Raw genomic sequence first — 16,301 nt, 5'->3', positions numbered from 1 at the left:
AGCCCCAGTTTTGTGGGCTATTTCTATTAAATATTACTTTTTTTTTTTTTTCCCGTGAAATCTTGTATAGGAGGAACTATGATGTAATGGTTAGGAGTTATCCTGTGGAACCAAACTGATTGAGTTCAAATGCTGACTTAACCTTGGACGTGTTACTTAACCTCTATTTCTGTGGGCTTCTTCATCTATAAAGTGGGGGCAGTAATAGTACATAATACGGATTAAATAATTTATATAAAGCCCTTAGAACATTGTCTGACAATAATAAGTGCTATATATAGCGTTGGCTATTTCAGTACCTAGTGCATTGGAATACATTGAATGTATTTATAGATCTTGATGATCATGTAGTCTCCAGGAATATTGTTTCAGGTTGTTAGCTTTTAGTGCATTTGTTTATCACTGAATGTTTCAGATTTTATTCAGCCTTTTAATGACTTTTTCTTATTGCTTGGTAGAAGTGCTTACTTTCTCTTAGTAGAACGGACACAATGTATTCAGTATTTTGAAAGCTTTGTATTTTGTAAGTGTTTAGTGGTGTTATTTTATTATTGAAGGAATGATGATTTTTAATGTTTGAATTTTTGGTTCATTCATTGTTTTCATTCTTTCTGCTTAAAGTAAGAATAAAAAGCAACTCATGTTGCCAGAGCCTTCTACTAAGAGAAAACATTTAAACACTCTCTCACTTTGTATAAGCATTGGCCATAAACTATATTAATGTTTAACATTGTTAGTCTTTAGCAAAACCAGTAGGTCAGTTGAGGTGTAGTAGCTTTCCCTAGTGAAGTAAAATAATCAAATGACCAATTATGTTACCAGTCTTTATGAAAGCAGTTGGTATAAGATCACATCTATTGATTTGGTTTCTTATATACTATATGAAAAAAATAAAATTGTGTAAGGAGAGGATAGGGATTCCTCTTGTGAGATAATAATTCTCAGTTTAACCCTCTCTCCTGTCTAATTGGGTACTTTTGGTACACAGGAAAAAAGAAGAGTTAGTAGATAATAGTATATAAACCTAACAGGGTTTTAAACAGTTTGCAGATTAAGACCATCAAAAATATAGCATGGCCTCCACATAGTAACTTTACTGTTTGTTACATGAGACTGTATTTTTTAATGTAGTTCTCTTTGTGGCAAGATTACAACATTAATAAAAATAGATCTTTAAGGAAACTATTGATGATTCCTCATAGGGAAAAACTATTTGGCTTGGGAACTTAATAGATATTTTACTTCTTATTTTTTGATCAGGTACTCCCCAGAGCAGGAGATGCAAAGTTTACTGTAAAGGGGCCAGGAAATAAATATTTGAGACTTGGTGGGCCATGTGGTCATTGTCTCAACTACACAGCTCTGCCCTTGTAGCAGAAAGCAGCCATAGACAGTACATAAATGAATGGGCATGACTGTGTCCCAGTAAAGTTTATTTACAAAAAGAGATTCAGAGTAAAGGAAGGAATTTCACCCATAGTCTGACTGCTGTACTGGAATATAAATTTTACTTCTTGCGGTCTTTTTTATTAAAAATCTCAGGTAGAATTTTATTTTCTATTTTAACAAATCTTTTAATTTAGGCTAGGTGACTTACATGTTAGTGTTTAGTTGACAGAGTCTATGTTAGCTTTTTATGTCACAGAATTTTTAAATTCTCTTGAAAGAAGTAGAAATTACTGGACTTCAGAGTCAGAACTAAGTTTGTACTTAATTCTACCTAATTGCTTTGTGACTATGGGCAAATTGTTTCACATCTCAGAACTTCAGTTTCCTTGTTTATAGAAGAGGAGTAATACTCGACATCTTCAGGTTATTAGATTTTCCATTTAGCTATCTTTTCATCCATTCAATTTAGCAAGATTATTTTAGTCATTAATGTATCTCTTTCAGAACTAATAGAGAACTGTGCACAGAATGAGCACCTCTTTACTCTTGTCATACTGAGGAACCAAAACTCCTGGGATTTCAAGATGCTTTAACATTTTTGTCAGACCATTTTTATCACGTTTTTGCACTTTTGTTAGTGCTTGAATTTTTAGTTTTACAGTTTCTCTTGGACAGATTGTAGTATATAAAAATATAAAGTAAAATTTTGATCTTTGTTTATCAGTGGAAGCCTGCTACCAGAATGGCTAGATTTTACGTTAGACATTATTAGACTTAATTATCTTATTTTACAGCCTCTAAGAGAAACAGGCTGTTTGTAAATAGTTCCTGTAATATGCTCAATAAAATCTTTGAAAGAAAGTTGGTGTCCTCATTAGGCAGATGGTAGCATACTGAAATGATACTTACAAGCAGATCTTGCTTGGAATGAGAAAATAACCTTTAGACACATGATTCTAAGTATAAGATATCTTGTGTATACTTGAGTGTAAACTTTTTAGCTAATGTCTGGAAGCATAGTAAAATGTATTTGTAACTTTGCAGGGACAGAATGAAAACACTAGTAAGTCTAGTAAAGATGCATATAATTAGCACTGGCTTTCTCGGTATAAGTTTCATAAATTAGTGCTCCGGTAGGATGTTGTATTTTGTGTGTGTGTGTGTGTGTGTGTGTTTGTTTGTTTGTTTTGGAAGAGTGTGTTCTTTTGACATGGGTAGAATAGGATATATGGCATTCTTCTTTTTTAAGTTTTTAATTCTATAGTTAACAATCTATAGATTGTTATATTAGTTTCAGGTGTACCATATAGTGATTCAATAATTCTATACGTTACTCAGTGCTCATCATGATAAGTGTTCTCTTAATCACCTATTTTACCCTTACCCCCACCCACCTTCCCTCTGGTAACTATCTGTTTGTTTTCTATAGTTACCAGTCTGTTTCTTGGTTTGTCTGTCTCTTTTTTCTTTGCTCATTTGTTTTTGTTTTTTAAATTCTACATATAAGTGAACTCATATGGTATGTGTCTTTCTTACTTTTCTTAGCATTATACTCTCTAGCTCCATCCATGTTTTTGCAAATGGCATGATTTCATTCTTTTTATGGCTGAATACTATTCCATTATACATTATATTATACCACATTTTCTTTCTCCATTCATCTATCAGTGGACATTTGGACTTCTTCCATAATTTGGCTATTGTAAATAATGCTGCAGTAAACAGAGGGGTGCATTGTATCCCTTTGAATTTGTGTTTTTGTATTTTGGGGGTAAATACCCAATAATGTGATTACTGGATCATAGGGTAGTTCTTTTTTTAACTTTTGGAGGAACCAACAAACTTTTCCACAGGGGCTGCACCAGTTTGTATTCCCACCAACAGTGCAAGAGGATTCCTTTTTCTCCACATCCTCACCAACACTTGTTATTTCTTGTGGGTTTTTTTTAATTTTTTTTTTTTTATGTTTATTCATTTTTGAAAGACAGAGAGCACAAGTGGGTAGGGCAGAGAGTGGGGGAGGTATGCAGAATCTGAAGCAGGCTCCAGGCTCTGAGCTGTCAGCACAGAGCCCAACACGGGGCTCAAACTCACGAACCATGAGATCATGACCTGAGCCAAAGTCAGATGCTCAACCGACTGAGCCACCCAGGCACCCCTCTTGTGGTTTTTTTTTTAAAGTTTATTTATTTTGAGAGAAACAGACACGAGTGAGGGAGGGGGAGAGAGAGAATCCCAAGCAAGCTCCATGCTGCCAGCACAGACCCCAACACAGGGCCCAAACTCCCGAAACTTCAAGTTCTTGACCTGAGCTGAAACCAAGAGTCGGATGCTTAACTGACTGAGCCACCCAGGTGCACCAGTTTGTGTTTTTCATTTTAGCCATTCTTTTTTTTTTTTTTTTTAAGAAATTTATTTATTTATTTAATGTAATTTCTTGTCAAATTGGCTTCCATACAACACCCAGTGCTCATCCCAACAAGTGCCCTCTTAGCCATTCTGAAAGGTGTGAGGTAATAACCTCATTGTAGTTTTGGTTTGCATCAATGTTGAACATCTTTTTTTGTTTTGTTTTTGAGTTTATTTATTTTGGGAGAGACAGAGAAAGAGAGAGAGAGCATACAAGTTGGGGAGGAACAGAGAAAGGGAAAGAGAGAATCCCAAGCAGGCTGTGCACTGTCAGCACAGAGCCCAGTGCAGAACTTGAAATCATGAACCATGAGATCATGACCTGAGCCAAAATCAAGAGTCGGACGCTTAACCAACTGAGCCACCTAGATGCACCAGTGTTGACATCTTTTCATGTCTTTTGTCCATCTCTATGTCTTCTTTGGAGAAATGTCTGTTCATGCCTTCTGTCCATTTTTAAATTGGATGATTTGTGTTTCTGGTGTTGAGTTGTTTATGTTCTTTTTATATTTTGGATACTAACCCTTTATCAGACATGACATTTGGAAATATCTCCTCCCAATCGGTAGTTTGTCTTTTAGTTTAGGGTTTTTGTTTTTTTTTTTTGTATTGTTTCCTCCGCTGTGCAGAATCTTTTTGTTTTGATGTGTCCCAATAGTTTATTTTTGCTTTTATTTCCCTTTCCTTAGGAGCTATATCTAGAAAATGTTGCTATGGGCGATGTTGGAGAAATGACTACTTGTGCTGTCTTCTAGGATTTTTATGGTTTCAGGTCTTACATTTAGGTCTTTAGTCTAATTTTGACCTTATTTTGTGTATGGTGTAAGAAAGTGATCCAGCTCCATTTTTTTGGAGCTGGTGTTTCCCAACACCATTTTTTCCCCCCATTGTATAGTTTTTCCTCCTTTGTTGAAGATTAATTGACCATATAATTGTGGGTTTATTTCTGGGTTTTCTATTCTACTCCATTGATCTGTGTCTGTTTATGTGTCAGTGCCATACTTTTTTGATTACTGCAACTTTCTGTAGTATATCTTGAAATCTGGAATTTTACTTTTCTTTTTCAAGATTGCTTTGGCTACTTGGGGTCTTTTGTGGCTCCATATACATTTTAGGATTGTTCTAGTTCTGTGAAAAATACTGTTGGTATTTTGGTGGGGACCGCATTAAATCTGTAGATTGCTTTGGGTAGTTTAGATGTTTTAACATATTTGTTCTTCCAACCCATGAGCATGTGTCTTTCCATTTCTTTGTGTCATCTTCAATTTCTTTCATTAATGTTTTATAGTTTTCAGAGTATAGGTTTTTTACCTCTGTGGTTAAGTTTATTTGTAGGTATTTTGTTGCTTTCGGTGCAGTTGTAAATGGATTGTTTTCTTAATTTCTCTTTCTGCTGCTTCATTATTAGTGTACAGAAATAAAACAGATTTCTGTATTAGTGACTTTGTATCCTGTGACTTTACTGAATTAATTTATCAGTTCTAGTAGTTTTTGGCGGAGCCTTTAAGGTTTCTATACACAGTATCATGTCATCTGTAATAGTGCAAGTTTTACTTCTTCCTTACCGATTTGGATGCCTTTTATTTCTTTTTATTGTCTGATTGCTGTGGCTAGGTCTTCCAGTACTATGTTGAATAGAAGTGGTGAGAGTGGACATCCTTGTCTTGTTCCTGACCTTAGGGGAAACGCTCTCGTTTTTTTCCCCATTAAGTATGATGTTCAGCCTTTATTACGGCCTTTGTTGAGGTATGTTCCCTCAAAACCTGTTTTTTTGTTGAGGGTTTTTATCATGAATGGATATTGTACTTTGTCAGATGCATTTTCTTTATCTGTTGAAATGATCATATGGTATGTATCCTTTCTCTTATTGATGTGATGTATCAGATTGATTTGCAAATATCAAACCACGCTTGCATCCTGGGAATAAATCCTACTTGATCATGATGAATGATTTTTTTAATGTGTTGTTGTATGTATTTTTTTAATGTGTTGTTGGTTTGCTAGTATTTTGTTGAGGATTCTTGCATCATATTCATCATAGATACTGGCCTGTAGTTCTCTTTCTCTCTCTCTCTCTCTCTCTCTCTCTCTCTCTCTTTTTTTTTTTTTTTTTTTTTTTTATGGTGTCTATCTGGTTTTGGTATCAGGAATGAAGAGAATGAGTGGATTTTGGAAGTTTTCCTTCTTGTACTTTTTGGAATGGTTTGAGAAGAATAGGTGTTAGATCTTCTTTAAATGTTTGGTAGAATTCCCCTGTGAAGTCTTATGGTCCTGGACTTTTGTTTTTTGGGAGTTTTTTGATTACTGATTCAGTTTCTTTGCTGGTAATCTCAGTCTGTTCAAATTTTCTATTTCTTCCTGCTTCAGTTTTGGTAGGTTATATGTTTCCGGGAATTATATCTGTTTCTTCTCAGTTGTCCAATATTGTTGGCATATAATTGTATTTCTGTGGTATTGGTTAATTCTCTTCTTTCACTAGTGATTTTGCTTATTTGGGTTCGTTCTTTCTTTCTTTCTTTCTTTCTTTCTTTCTTTTTTTTCTTTCTTTCTTTCTTTCTTTCTTTCTTTCTTTCTTTCTTTCTTTCTTTCTTTCTTTCTTTCTTTCTTTTCTTAATGAGTCTAGCTAGAGGTTTATCAATTTTGTTGATCTTTTCAAAGAACCATCTCCTGGTTTCATTGATCTGTTCTGTTTTTTAGTTTATATCATTTCTGTTCTACTCTTTATTATTTCTTTCCTTCTCCTGGTTTTGTTCTTTTTCTACTTCCTTTAGCTTTAAGGCTAGGTTGTTTATTTTAGTTTCTACATATCATTTCTGATCTACTCTTTAGTATTTCCTTCCTTCTCATGCTTTTGGGTTTTGTTGTACTTTTTCTGGTTCCTTTCGGTTTACAGTTAGATTGCTTATTTGAGACTTTTCTTGTTTCTTGAGGTAGGCCTGTATTGCTATAAATTTCCCTCTTAGGACTGCTTTTGCTGCATCCCAAAGATTTTGGGTCATTGTATTTTCATTTTCATTTGTTTCCATGAAAATTTTTAATTTCTTTGTTTTCTTGGTTGACCCATTTATTGTTTAGTAGCATGTTTTTTAATTTCCATGTATTTGTGCTCTTTCCAGATTTTTTCTTGTGGTTGATTTCTAGTTTCATAGTGTTAGGATCAGAAAAGATGCATGGTATGACTTTGATCTTTTTGAATTTGTTAAGATTTGTTATGTGGCCTAATACGTGATCTACTCTGGAGAATGTTCCATGTGCCCGTGAAAAAAATGTGTATTCTGCTATATTAGGCTGGAATATTCTGAATATATCTGTTAAATCCATCTGGTCCACTGTATCATTCAAAGCCACTATTTCCTTGCTGATTTTTTGGTTGGATGATCTGTCCACTGATGTTAAGTGTTAAAGCCCCCTACTATTATTGTATTAACTGTTTTATGTATTTGAGTGCTTACATGTTGGGTGCATAAATATTTATAATTGTGTTACCTTGTTAGATTGTCTCCTTTATTATTATATAGTGTCATTCCCTGTTACAGTCTTTGTTTTAAAGTCTGTTTTGTCTGCTTTAAGTATTGCTACTCTGGCATTCTTTTGACAGCCATTTGCATGACGTTTCTCCATCCCTGTGCTTTCAATCTGCAGGTGTCTTTCGGTCTGAAATTAGTCTCTTAAAGGCAGCATATAGATGGGCCTTGCTTTTTTTTTTATCCACCCTGTTACCCTGTGACTTTTGATGGGAGCATTTAGTTTGTTTACATTCAAAGTAATTATTGTTATGTAAGTATTTATTGCCATTTTGTTGGTTGTTTTGCGGTGGTTTTGTAGTTGTTCTCTGATTGTTTCTTCTATTGTTCTCTTTCGTGATTTACTGGCTTTCTTTAGTGATATACTCAGATTCCTTTCTCTTTGTTACTTGCATATCTATTACTGGTTTTTGATTTGTGGTTGACATTAGGTTTGTATATAACATTGTTTGCAGGATATTTGGTATTTTTTATTACATTTTATAATCTTAGGTTTTAATGGTATAAGCCAACAAGCCTTGTGAACGTAGTTTGTTTTTTTAGTTGCAAAAGTTTAACACCCAAAGTAAACAGTGGAGCTAGGTAATATGAATAACGGGATTTGATGTGATGTTACAGTTGAGGATGAAGTTTAGCTATTTATTTTTATTATTCATTTATACTGATAGTTCCTATATGGCTTGTGGTTACCTGTATAACACCCAGTTATGATTCTGTCTGAAAACTTGATTTAGAAAAATATTTTTTAAAAGCTAAGAAAACGAAAAGGTTCACATTATGTTTTGATGAAACTAAAACTCACAACTGGTATTAAATACCTAATATTTACAGTAAAAATTTTAGAACCTCTGTGTATTCCTTAGCTTTTATGTTCAAGTTTGTTTTTAGAAATGGAAATCTCATTAGTTTATATACATAACTTTTTAGAATATATGAACATGATTTATCCTTTTTCCTTTTTTCACTTAAAAGATCTTTATTGAATGCCTACTGATTGCTAGGTGCTGTGCTAATAGGCATAGGGGTTGTGACGGTGAGCATTCTTAAAATCTGTGATATCTACTATGTAGAAAAAAATAAGTGCTTTGAGAGTATAAAATAGGAATATCCTTCATCTAAGTAAGATTTCTTGAGAAAGTTATGTTTCTGAGACAAAGTATGAGTAATAATTAACCAGACAAAAGGGGAAGAGGTATTCCTAGCAAAGGGGCTCTTCTTTACAAAGGTGCCGTGTATGAAGGGAGCAGAGCACATTGGAGAAACCAGAAATCTGGTAACTAGAGCACAGAGATCAAGGAAAAGAGGGAATAATGGTAGAAGCAGTGTGCAGCCTCTAATTTTTGGAGTACAGAGAACTTTGTGGGACACTTTAGTAAAGATTTTAGTTTTTACTCTAAGAGCAGTGGGGAAATCATTAAAGCTTTTGAATGGGACTGTTGGTATGGTCAGAATTTGCATTTTGACAAGATCCACCAGACAGCAGTGGGAGAACAGAATGAAATAGGGCAAGAGTGAAATGGAGAAAACAGTTTGGTGGCTTTGCATTAGTCCCAGCAAGGGATGGCTCATAACTTGAATGTGAGTGGATGAAGAGGAAGTAAAGAGAAATCCACACATTCAAGATACATTTAGTTGGTAGAATTCTCTGGAGTTGATAGATTACCAGGGATTTGGGAGAAAGTTGTCACAGGTGACTTTGAGGTATCTGCCTTTCACAGTTGGAAAGCAGTGATACATTTGGTAGGGCAAAAAACACTAGCAAGAGAACCAGGAATGGGGGTGGGAATGGGTCATGAGTTCAGTTTTGGACCTCTTGATTACAGGCAACTCTTGAAAAATTTGAGAGAGGAAAGAAGCCACAGCCAGAGGAGGAGAATGCAGGACAGAAGATTTTAGAACTATGACAGACTTGGGCGTGTTTAAAATACTGAAGAAAAGGAAGGATCCAATATAGAGAGAAGTTTCAAAATTATTGAAGGAGGAAGGGGGTAATTAAGGGAGCAGAAGTTCTTATTAAAGTCTAGAAAGAGCCTACTCAAGTGGAATTACTGGTCTTAAATAAGAGATGCAGCGCCTCTTGTGTTTTAACAGGAGAGAGAAAGAAGAGGGTTGTGTGAACGTAATGTTTAGTAACTGGGCATTGTTTTTCCTGAGATGGGGCTGCTGGCCTTTACTGAAAGGGGGTCGGCCTCAGGAAGGAGGCAAAATCCATGTCTGAGGAAAGTGGGAATTTTGAGATAGTTACAGTGGTTAGTGAATTGAGAAACATAGGATTTCCTGGCTGCATTGAGGGAAAATTTTTTGTTTAATGAGTATCATTTAATATTATCTTAAATACATTTGGAAAACCACAAGAATGTGAGCTCATAGAATTCATGGTGACCCTGTATACTTTTAAGTTATGGCATCAGTTTGCCAAAACCTAGTGCTACCCTGGATATTAAAGCAGGGACACTATTTGCAATGTCACAAATAGAGGTGCTATACATCTTGATGTAGTATATGATTTCACCTAACTTTTAGGTTTTAGTGTTACTTATGTTGAGTAGGCCTAGTTTGTTTCTAACTGATGTTCTTTTTTCCCTTTTTTTTAGGCAGGCAGAAGTCCTGAAGGCTGACATGACAGGTACTGGCTGACTCATTTGGTTTTCACAGCTTATTTTATATACCATTAATGGAATTAAGGGAAGGGTCTCATCTTTCCTATATTACTTGTTGCACTGTCCTAGTTGCCAAAAGGGATGATGACTTAAAATTTGCTTTAAATAATTACTGTTTTTGAACTTCGAATTCTTTTTTTTTTTTTTTTTTTATGTTTATGTATTTATTTTGAGAGAAGGAGAGAACACGCACGTGTGAGCCAGCAGGAAAGGGGCAGTGAGAGAAGAAGAGAGAGAATCTTAAGCAGGCTCTGTGCTGACAGCTCCCCCAGTGTGGGGCTTGAACCCATGAACCATGAGATCATGACCTGAGCTGAAATCAAGACACTTGACCAACTGAGCCATCCAGGCGCCCCCGAACTTTGAATTCTTACTTAGATGGTTAAGAATTTTATATAATCTGTGCTACATTGTATTGAATATTACCTAATTTAATGCATATAACCATTTAATTTTTATGAACTATTTGTCATCAATTTAAGACATAGAGGAAAGAATTCATATACCATATAAATAAAAATACCTTATGGTATTAAGTTCATGTCTTCCTGTTGATAATTCTCCAAACTTGAATAGTAAGTAAACCTTGAGAAAAAATATTTGTAGGAAAACTGTACTAAAAGTCCTTGAAATTGAGTGAACTGCCTTGCCACCTTTCTTTTCTCCCTTTTTTTGTTTTGAATAGCCAGGGTATTTTTTTTTTTAATTTTTTTTTTTAACATTTATTTATTTTTGAGACAGAGAGAGACAGAGCATGAACGGGAGAGGGTCAGAGAGAGAGGGAGACACAGAATCGGAAACAGGCTCCAGGCTCTGAGCCATCAGCCCAGAGCCTGACGCGGGGCTCGAACTCACGGACCGCGAGATCGTGACCTGAGCCGAAGTCGGACGCTTAACCGACTGAGCCACCCAGGCGCCCCTAGCCAGGGTATTTTTAAAAGAAGAACTGAAAGTCCCTAGAAGGAGCAGATGATTTTAACTCCAAAATTAGGAAATATATGGCACTATGTAGTGATCAGTATGCTCTCTATAGCAGCATATGCTGTTCTAAAGTATAAAAAGAGATAATGTGATAATGAATCTCATTCTAATTTTTGAGGACTTTAGTTCTGCAGTGAAATCCACAAAGAGTTAAACTGTTAACAACCAGCATTCTGGCCAGAATTTACAATCAAGAGGAAATTAAGACTCTTTAGATGTCTTTTTCTCAACATTGCAGGCCAGTGTTAATGTTGATGCTAATGTTTTAAGAATGTGGTAATATCATTGTCATCTTCTTAAGATAAAAAGAAAAATTCTAAAAACACTTTTTACAGGTATACTTAGTATAGCACCTCAGTTCTTGCCCATTATTAACATAACTGTCGTCATCTTCCTTACTACGGATATTGGTGTCAGCTCTGAGGCACTATATTATGCTTTTGTCATGGTAGGCATAATCTCCATTATGTGACCAAAATTGTGCATGGAGTGATGTTAGGCTGACTATACCTTTTACTTTTTCTTAAGTATTGAATACCCTCAGGAAGTAGGCTTAGGGTTTGGCTTTTATAGGGGACATTTGGCTGCCTAGAAACATTAAGATATGAAGTAATTTAAATGGTAGTCTGTCTGCTAAAACAGAGTTAGTGATCCCTTATAATCCTTTCCTTGCCATCGATGAATTGAAACAAGACTGAATAAATCTATAAATCTATTTAGCCCTAAAACCTAATAAGGGACCAAGAAGCTGATACTGTATCTTGTTTTGTTTTGTTTTGTTTTGTTTTTAGTCACAAACTCTTGTGAGGATTAACTCAGGAGATTTTATTTGCAGACCTAGAGAAGAGTAAAGATTATGCCATTGTGTCTCAGTAAAATATCAAATGTAATCAGAAGCCTAATTGAAAAGTCTTTTATTAAGTTCTTCTATTGGGGCAGATCACTGTCAGTTATTGTACTCATAAGCCTAGTAATCGGAAAGGCTAATGTGTCTTTCAGGACTCTGGCAGACAGTACGGCCCCAACTGAGTATTACATTTTGTCATAGCCTGACTTCCTGATTTCATCTTTCACCCAATCTCTCATTTGGCCTCTTGAGCAGTTTAATCATCATGTGCTGCAAATTCTTACTTATGTTAAATGGCAAGTATGGATTGCTCACAAAAGTTTCTTGGCAAGCAATTTATCAATCATTAAAATAACCCTTACTGTTATGGCTTTATCGGGTTGACATTATATAGAGTAGGAATAACAGCAGAATGCGCAAACAGCTGCTGGCTTGTGAACAGACATGAAGATTCTGTAAGGACAGTTGAAAATGATTTGGAATAAAAAGAAAAAAGCTGCTCTGGACAGAGATACACTTATGAGAGTAAACAGACCATCTTGGCAGTTCATCATTTCAAATGGGGGGACTTTTGTGGCATATGGCTTCCTGTGATATGAATACATAGAAATCCAAACTAAAGCAAAGGGTGCACCATTTGGGGTTTTTTTTTGTTTTTTTAGCCTTTTTCATGGTGTTATTTCAAAGCTAAAAGACAAATACACAAGCATTTTGAACCAGATTTAGTCATTAGCCTGAAGGTGAAAGTCGTTTTAAAATGTAGTAGTATAAAACTTCTGCAGCAATCTATGGTATGAAGCAGGTTTTTGCTTTGGGGAGTGGAGAGGGAAGGAGTCATTGGTGTAGTATAATGGTTTTAACTCTGTTTTTCTATATATCTGCTGTTTTTTTGTTTGTTTGTTTGTTTGTTTGTTTGTTTTGTTACTCAGATTCTAAGCTGGGTCCAGCTGAGGTCTGGACATCCAGGCAGGCTCTGCAGGACCTGTACCAGAAAATGCTAGTTACTGATTTGGAATACGCTTTAGACAAGAAAGTAGAACAGGATCTGTAAGTACTATCATTTGGGATGTCCCTGTAAGATCAAGAGTCTCACCAAGACTTTAGAATAAAAAACAATTTGGTTGTTTCTTCTTAACCTGTCTCAGAGTAAGGTCTTTCAATGAAAACAAAAAATTCTAGTACTTGTGATTTTTTTGAGCAGAATATTTGACCATTGTTACTACTTCAGATAGTAGTAGGCAGCAAGAGGAGAATGCTTGAAGTTGAGTCTTATTCAGGTCTTTGGGGTATATCATAAAAACAAATTTATGTATATTTCAAGTACTAAGAGACAGTGTTTGGATTCTCTGTACGTGTTCAGTCCTGCATTTAAACCACGACTAAAAAAGAAATTCAACAGTAAACTTTAGATAAATCTTCTTTGGTGAATGTGATTCTATAAATTTCTCCCAAAGGAAAATGTGTTTGCATTGTAAGGGAACTTCTTCCTTTTATAAAATAAGTAGGTATTTCCTTCCCCCCCCCCCCCCAATAAAACTAAAGAAAGATTTTGTATATTTAGGCTATTCCACTTGTTCTTTCTATGAGAGGTGAAATGACAGATGACCAGATTCCCAAGTGAGTAAATAAATGCCTTTTGTGGAGGGCCTTGCCTTATAAATTGGATCAAGGATATTAGCCTGATGAAATATTAAGAATCAGTTAAGAATATTCTATTTAGTAATGCCTAGTACCCTAAGTTGTGGTGAAGATTAGTTTTTCCTATATTGTTCACCTTTTTTAGATACTTTATATTTTTAGGAGTTCTAGTAATAAAAAAGCTTAATCACAGCCACTCAGAATCCGTATCTGTGATATTAGAGGCAAGGATAAAATGTCATCAAAAATACTGAGGGAGCGATTGTCCTCATGAAGCATTAAAAACGCAAGTGCTCTAGTGTCTCAAAAGTTGACATTGATAAAGAATTAGGTACTTTCCAGGTAGGTTTGTAGACCTTTCATCTGTGTTTGCTTCCTTTAATCAAGCCAGTAATAATCTCCCTCCATCCTAGTTCTGTTTTCCCCACCCCCCACTGTGGTTTCCAAGTTAAGGAATGACTGTATTTCACCCTAACTAAATCTAAAATGATTCTTTACACAGCTTGATTCAAGAAAAACATTTTATAATAGAATTTTGATATGCCATATTTCAGCACTGTGTTTTTTCCTATTTTAAATAGCCAACATTGAAATATCAAAAAATGAACTTATATTTCAAGCTGTGAAGAAAACATTAACCCCAAGAGAAATAAAGAAAGCATTAAAAAGAATTAGAACAGAGTGCTGTGGGAAATAGATTTTATGGAAATAAGAGATATGGCTTAATATTGAAAAAGAAATTTTCCCCTTATACCTGTCACTTAATAAGGATATACTCAGTCATTTCTTGGCACAGTGTATATGGCAATTTGTTGATAGCTTACTTTTACTTTGGTCTTGCGACTGTAGTTCTTGTTTTGTACTGGGATTCCTAAATAGGCTTTAACTATAGTAGTTCTAAAAGATTAATGACTGAAGCCACAGTCTGATTATTCGAACATTTGGTAAGTGTTTACTAAGGTCAGTTGGATTCTATTGCATGTCTGGTCTTGCTCAAAGAGGAGCATAAAGTTATTTAAATAAGTGAGTAACTTTAATGCAGGTTTACTGTCTAGTGTGTTATAATTATAACAAACAGTTCTTTCTTGTTCTCAGGGGGACCAGTGTCTGCCCAGTGAGTCACTGCTATACCAAATAGAATTACATTTTGTTTTCAGCTGGAATCATGCCTTTAAGAATCAGATCACAACACTACAAGGCCAGGCAAAGAATCGAGCAAACCCGAATCGGAGTGAAGTTCAGGCAAACCTATCTCTGTTCCTAGAGGCAGCTAGTGGCTTCTATACTCAGGTGAGTTCTGCATTGTATACCAGTTCTCCTAGAATTAGTCATGAATGTTCTTTATACACCTTTTGTTTAAATAAGTACTTTTTGTTATGATTATGGGGGCATCCAGGAGTTGATCACCTATAATCCCTCAAGTGAATAAAAATATCCCAGATTGTTGACCATAAGACCTTTAAAACAAAAAAGATTCAGTCAAAAAAGGTTTATGGGGCTCCTGGGTGGCTCAGTCGGTTAAGTGTCCTACTTTGGCTCAGGTCATGATCTTGTGGTTTCTGAGCTCGAGCGCTGCGTCAGGCTCTGCGCTGACCGCTCGGAGCCTGGAGCCTGCTTCTGATTCTTTGTCTCCCTATCTCTCTGCTCCTCGTCTGTTCATGCTCTGTTTCTCTTTCTCTCAAAAATAAATAAACATTAAAAAAAAATTTTTTTTTAAAGTTTATGTTTTGGCTTAAAGTTTGGAGATATAATTGTGTGAGTAGAAAAAGGGTCATGAGAGCCATATCTTAGTGAAACAGCAAAAGTAGTCTGTTGTAAGTGGTATTAGAGCAAATGTGAATTTATGGGTATGGGTATAGTTCATTGTGAAAGTAACAGCTGTGTTGTGCCAGGTAAGAAATAGTCAAAATTTGTGATATCAAGTGAGTTTTCATAGTATTATGTGTTTAGTAGAATTTATCTGAAGCTTTAAATGCTGTTAAGCTACCTAAGAAATGAAGTAAATTTTCCTCCATTTTAATAATAAAATGATTACTTTATTATTTTAATGATTTATCATCCTCAGAGACTTATCCTGTGCTTGGTTACATGCTGATAAAACTTCTAAACCGGGCGGGTTAAACAATACATAAATCTTCTTTCCAAACAATGAATTTTCTTTAAACAGAATATTTTAGAAAACTTCATCTCATCCATTTGTAGTAGCATTCATAATTAATAAAATGTGTATAAACTCTCAGAATGGCGAGACACAGTTTTGAAGATCTTAGACTAAAAGAAATCTTTGGCCATTCTCTCTTTGCTTGCTGCTTGACCGTTGCTACCTGTATTTTGGCTCCATTTTGGTTTTACCATGTCTTGGAATGAAGGAAAAGGAAAGGCTGTGCCATCATCTTACAGAGATTATTTGTTTTACTTAGACGAAAACATTCTTCACAGTTGATCATTGAAAGAACTAAAGTATGGTTCTTCTTTTCAAAATTAATTTTTAAATGGATGCCAACTTCTAGCAGAAGTTGGTACTTCTGGAGAGAGGGATTGCAGTGTGCCACTAACTAGTCCTTAAAGCAGATGTTAAAGATTAATTCATTCCACAAGTTGGCTTTTAAAAGCTTACTGTTCTAAGGCACACTACAGATACTGAGGATATGAAGGGAAAAGAGATAGTCTTTTCCTTTTTTTAAGAGAATATCTAGTCTAAATGAAGAGATGGATACATTAATAGATATTCCTTTTTGCTTTCTAATTATAAAAATAATGCATACTAATTTTTTTTTTTTTTTAATTTTTTTTCAACGTTTTTTATTTATTTTTGGGACAGAGAGAGACAGAGCATGAACAGGGGAGGTGCAG

At 35.2% G+C, this 16,301-nt stretch overlaps 1 protein-coding gene across 9 annotated transcripts in view; it reads left to right on the top strand.

Annotated features, from left to right (window-relative positions):
- Positions 1-16,301, top strand: part of SMG7 (SMG7 nonsense mediated mRNA decay factor) — a 91,622-nt gene that overhangs the window by 42,054 nt on the left and 33,267 nt on the right. For 8 of the 9 annotated variants that reach the window (XM_058700954.1, XM_058700957.1, XM_058700955.1 and 5 more), the window contains 3 exons: positions 9,917-9,948; positions 12,740-12,857; positions 14,606-14,738. In XM_058700954.1, the coding sequence (XP_058556937.1) occupies positions 9,917-9,948; positions 12,740-12,857; positions 14,606-14,738 (283 nt within the window). The remainder of the gene's footprint in view (positions 1-9,916; positions 9,949-12,739; positions 12,858-14,605; positions 14,739-16,301) is intronic. The other variant, XM_058700956.1, reaches the window with a different exon arrangement.

The sequence above is a fragment of the Neofelis nebulosa genome, chromosome 15 (genome assembly GCF_028018385.1).
Source record: "Neofelis nebulosa isolate mNeoNeb1 chromosome 15, mNeoNeb1.pri, whole genome shotgun sequence".
NCBI classification, from domain to species: domain Eukaryota; kingdom Metazoa; phylum Chordata; class Mammalia; order Carnivora; family Felidae; genus Neofelis; species Neofelis nebulosa.
This window is presented reverse-complemented; position numbering and strand designations above follow the sequence as displayed.